At 44.8% G+C, this 5,091-nt stretch overlaps 1 protein-coding gene across 1 annotated transcript; it reads right to left on the bottom strand.

The window, feature by feature from the left end:
• Window positions 1–254: 254 nt before the first annotated feature.
• EAH_00059730 (60S ribosomal protein L17, putative) lies at window positions 255–2,957 on the bottom strand (the record flags this gene model as incomplete). The annotated part of the gene is made up of 4 exons (XM_013397140.1): window positions 255–269; window positions 1,789–2,075; window positions 2,365–2,673; window positions 2,918–2,957. 4 exons carry the CDS (start codon window positions 2,955–2,957, stop codon window positions 255–257), a joined length of 651 nt encoding a protein of 216 aa, XP_013252594.1.
• Window positions 2,958–5,091: the final 2,134 nt, after the last annotated feature.

Raw genomic sequence — 5,091 nt, 5'->3', positions numbered from 1 at the left:
ATATATATATATATATATATATATATATATATATATATATATATATATATGTGTAGAGAGTAAACGTATGAATATTCATTCTTTGCAAATAACTGTCGTATTACTGGCGTAGATAATACTAAACAAAACCTGCTGCTACAACTACACAAAGTGCAGCAGCAGCAGCAGCAGCTAGGGCAGCAGCAGCAGAAGAGCAGCCACAGCAGCAAAAGCAAAGCAGCAGCACTGTCTCTAGAGCTATTGTTGGTCTCCGTCTAATTCGAGTTAACCTAAGCAGACAGCAGCAGATCCCTATAGACACAAAGACGGCACAGAAGCTGCATACACCCAAACGCATGCATGCATGCATGCACGCATGCGTCTGAGGTGTACGTGCACCGTAAGAAGAGGCAGACAGCAGCAGCAAGAAGACCCTATCTATCTAAATAACTATTTGATTTGTTTTTTTTGCAACGACCGATGGTGTAAACGAACAAAGACAAAAAAGTCTCCGTTCAAGCGTCTCCTCTAATGCAGCCCCAATGCGCATGCATGCATGCATGCATGCATGCATACATGCATGCATATATACATTTATGAATATCGTTTTATTGTATTTATTTAATTAATTTGAAGCGGAAGCTGTCTAAGACTGCCCCACACGGATCCTTCTTCTTGCAAGCAGTTTTTTGCTTAATCGAACAGTTGTTTTATCTTTGGGTTTGTCTACAGCCTTAGTTTCTTCTCGAACAATAATATTAATATGACAGGGTGATGACATATATGCATTTATTCGTCCATGTGCTCTGTATGTTCGTCTCCTCCCCTTCGGTGCCCTCTGTACTTCAATATGCTCAATAACCAAATTCTCAACATCCAGATTCTTTTGCTGCATGCAACAAAGACAAAAAGATTAAACATTCTTTATATAGTTTTATTTGCTTATTATACACAATAAAACAAATATATACTCATCATATATATATATATATATATATTGTTGTTGTAATATAGATACTATAGACAGCAAGGATCGTAATATATTACTATATTATTTTTATTTTAATCAAGAGAGACTAAGAACGGAAATATAAACAAAAAGAGACAGAAAAAGAAGAAAGAGAGAAAATGAGAAGGAAGGAGACAGACAGAAAAAAATTAAAAACAAAGGGAGACAAACAAATATAGAGAAGACAGAAAGAGAGACAGAAGACAAAAGGAGACAGAGAGAAGACAAAAGGAGACAGAGAGAGGACAAAAGGAGACAGAGAGAAGACAAAAGGAGACAGACAGAAGACAAAAGGAGACAGACAGAAGACAAAAGGAGACAGACAGAAGACAAAAGGAGACAGAAATAAATAAATAGACACAGCAAGAATTAGGAAGAGACAAAATGAAGTAAAGAGACGGGGAGATAAAAAAGGAGACAGAAAGAAACAGAGAGACAGAAAGAAATAAAGAGAGACAGCAAATAATCCCAAGGAGATTAAAGGAGACAAAAGGAGACAGAAAGAATTGGAGAGAGAGTGAGAGAGAGAATAATAAAAAGACAGAAAGAAATAGACAGGAGGAAGCGAAAAGAGACAGAAAGAAATGAAAGGAGACACAAAGAAATAAAAACGGACAGAAGGAAGTAGAGAGACAGAGAGAGAGAAATAAACAAAAAGAGAGACAGCAAGAAATAAAGAGACAGCAAGAAGTAGAATAAAGAGACAGCAAGAAGTAGAATAAAGAGACAGGAAGAAGTAAAAAGAGACAGCAAGAATCCTCAAAGGAGACAAAAGGAGACACAGCAGCAGAAGTAAATACCTCAGCATTAGCTTGCGCATTTTTCAAGAGACCTATGAGGACCTTGCAGCTCTTAACAGGCCACCTTCCTTGAGAAAGCTTAAATTCTTTTGCTTGTGCTGTTCTCCCGATGTTGTTGTTATATCTCCTAAAAGGTACGCATCGCTGCTTCTCTATTACTTGGTGCAGGTACTGCAGAGCAGCACTCAACTTCATAGGTCTGCCCTTCTTATCTTTTTTAATCGCCATCGCAGTCTCGTACGTGTTCTTGAAGTGAACACGCAGATCCTGACCCTGCGCCTTCGCGCCTAAAACACACCCCACAAATACACCCCACAACTCGATCCCAACTTAACTCGATCCCAATACACACGATCCCACTATCAAAACACGCACGATCCCAATGCACACACTCCCAATACACTCGATCCCACTAAATACGATCCCAATACACTCGATCCCAACAACACCATCCCAACTGCACGATCCCAACTGCACGATCCCGTGAGACACGATCCCCAAACACAAGCGATCCCAACATAAACGATACCGAGACACACGATCCCAACACAACGATCCCCACAGACACGATCCCACCCACACGATCCCAAGCGACACGATCCCATAAACACGATCCCAAAGGAGACAGCGGAGCTACGAAGCCAGAGAGGCCTCCGCTTCTACTGTCTCCTGGAGACGATCCCCACGATCCCCAGAGGCGATCCCCAGAGGCGATCCCACGCATCTCAATGAAGCAGCAGATACTCTTCTGACCCATGCATGCCTCTAGAGGCGGCACCATATAAGCACACATAACTGCTTGCTGCAGCTGCAGCTGCAGCTGCAGCAGCTGCTGCTGCTGCTGCATGCACAGCAACCCCCCCAACCCATGAGTCCCCGGGCAGCCTATGTACAATGCAAGGCTTTCTCATGATTTGCTGCTGCTGTTGCTGCTGTTGCTGCTGCAGTTTTGCTGCTCCAGCGTCTATGAATGCAGCAACTGACGCGCCCCACAGCGCGCAGCCGTCTGCGGTAGTTACTGCTGCTGCTGCTGCTGCAGCAACAGAAGCAGCAGCAGAAACAAGGAATCAGAAGCAGGGTATTAAAGAGCGAGAGAAGCAGCAAAAAGAATAAAAGAAATCAAACTCACATTTGTTCGGGTGCGAGGCCTCGCGGGAGTACTTCACCATCTTCGCAGAGCTGTATGTACACCCCAAATATACACGCGGTATACAAACCCTAAACCCTAAACCCTAAACCCTAAACCCTTAACCTTCCCTTAAGGCAACAGCTCTCCGATGCTTCAAGCCTCACCAGGTACCCAATGCAGCTGCTGCAGCCCCCACCGACGTGCCCCTCTGCAGCAGCAGCAGCAGCAGCAGCTGCTGCTGCTGCTGCTGCTGCGCTGCATCTCGGCTGCTGTATAGGGGAGGTCTTGCAAGTACAATATGCTGCAAAAAAATAAATATTGATATTTTAATTAATTTTTTTATTATTTTAAAAGCCTTTTAAGTCCATTTAAGCGCAGCAGAGCGGTAAATACACCGCACTTCCCTACCTCATAGAGGCAAGGGGGTAGCGCCCTCTGCTGCAGCCCCAGCAGCAGGAGCAGCAACAGCAGCAGCAGCGGCAGCAGCAGCTGCTGCAGCTGCTGGCACTGAAGCAGCAGCTGCATTTCTTATCTGGTTGTTTGAGAGAGGCGAGCGTTTGCAGTCTTGAAGGAAGCAATATAAGAAAAACAGATATTACTTCAGTACAAGTAGTGTATGTGCATCCGTCTGTTTGTTTTTTTGTTTGTTTGTTTGTTTGTTTTTCTTTGTAGAGATTATATAATAGGGTATGATTAGGAGTTAATCTTTATATGAATGTGTACAACTTTAATTAATTTTTTTTAGTGAAGATGTCTTCAGCCTCTTCTTCATTAATACGCGATTTTTCTATCTTTGTTTGGGGCCGCTCTTCTTTGATTAACTCTTTTTCTTTGCATTCATCTTCTTCTGCGGTGTATACACCGCGTCTTTCTACTGGATTTTGGGGTGTATCTGCAGCTCGTTTAGGGGGTAATCATATATATCTCGGGCGATATCATGATTATAATCAGTGGGAGTACTTACCGCATCCGTCTCTTATAGAGAGAGGTGCTATAAGGCCTGTAGGTGCAGCAGCAGCAGCAGCAGCAGCAGCAGCAGCAGTTAAACAAGGAAAGAAGCTACGAGGGAGCGGTATACACGGGCCTGAGTGTAGAGAAGTGCTGCAGCTAGCTCTCTGGAACCGTTTGAAGCAGCGAAGAAAGCAAAGAGAGGTACCCTCAATAGAGCAGCAAAAAGAGTTTAATAAACTTGAGGTTGCATGCGTTTGGTTTACCTGGTCAATTCTTCTTTTCTTTCTACCTCTCACCAAACTTGCAGCTAAAACTGCTAGAGACGAAGAGCACTTCCCATGGACACCCCCTCGAACAGACGGCTCCAGAGGCGAAGGCCCCTTCTGGTGGTTCCTTGAATAAACACCTGCTGCTGCTGCTGCTGCTGCAGCAGCTGCAGCGGGTGGTGGTGGTGCTGCTGGTGCTGGTGCTGCTGCAGCAGTGGGTGGTGGTGGTGGTGGTGGTGGTGGTGGTCAGCTGCTGCTGCTGCTGCTGTTCAGCTGCTGTTGCAGATGTTCAGCTGCTGCTGTTCAGCTGCTGTTGCAGATGTTCAGCTGCTGCTGCAGTACCTCAGTTGCTGGATCTGCTGCTGCTGCAGCATGTGCTGCTGCTGCAGCAACAGATGCAGCAACTGATTAGCGAAGAGGAGCATTTATTTAATTAAGGGGACAGCAGAGTTTGTCTAAACCACAGTGCGCAGGAGTATATATAATTTAATTATTATTTTATTTTTCTTGTAACAGAAATAAACGACAAACAAACAACACCCACATGCAAATCCGTGCAGCAGGATGTGCAACAATACCAGCAGCAGCAGCAGCAGCAAACGCTGTTGCAGCAGCACCAAACGCTGCTGCAGAAGCAGCAGCAGCAGCAGCATCAATTACTGCAGCATCAATTACTGCAGCAGCAATTGCTGCAGCAGCAGAAACCTAAATTCGTGTTCTTTTTTTGTATATCCCCGCATGCACCCTTAACAAACCTCAACTGCAGCAAGAGGCTCTCTGCATATGAGCAGCAGCAGCAGCAACAGCTATTGCTGCTGCTGCTGCTGCTGCTGCTGCAGTGGGGGTTGGGTTGGTGGAGGGTTTAGAAGGGGCAGCGGTCTCCGCACTTCGCCGTGTAGCAGCAGCAACTTCAGTAATAAACTCTAATCCTTCTTCTGGTTTACGGTTTAGGGTTTA

The sequence above is a fragment of the Eimeria acervulina genome, genomic scaffold (genome assembly GCF_000499425.1).
Source record: "Eimeria acervulina Houghton genomic scaffold, Eah_scaff1434, whole genome shotgun sequence".
Classification (NCBI taxonomy): domain Eukaryota; phylum Apicomplexa; class Conoidasida; order Eucoccidiorida; family Eimeriidae; genus Eimeria; species Eimeria acervulina.
This window is presented reverse-complemented; position numbering and strand designations above follow the sequence as displayed.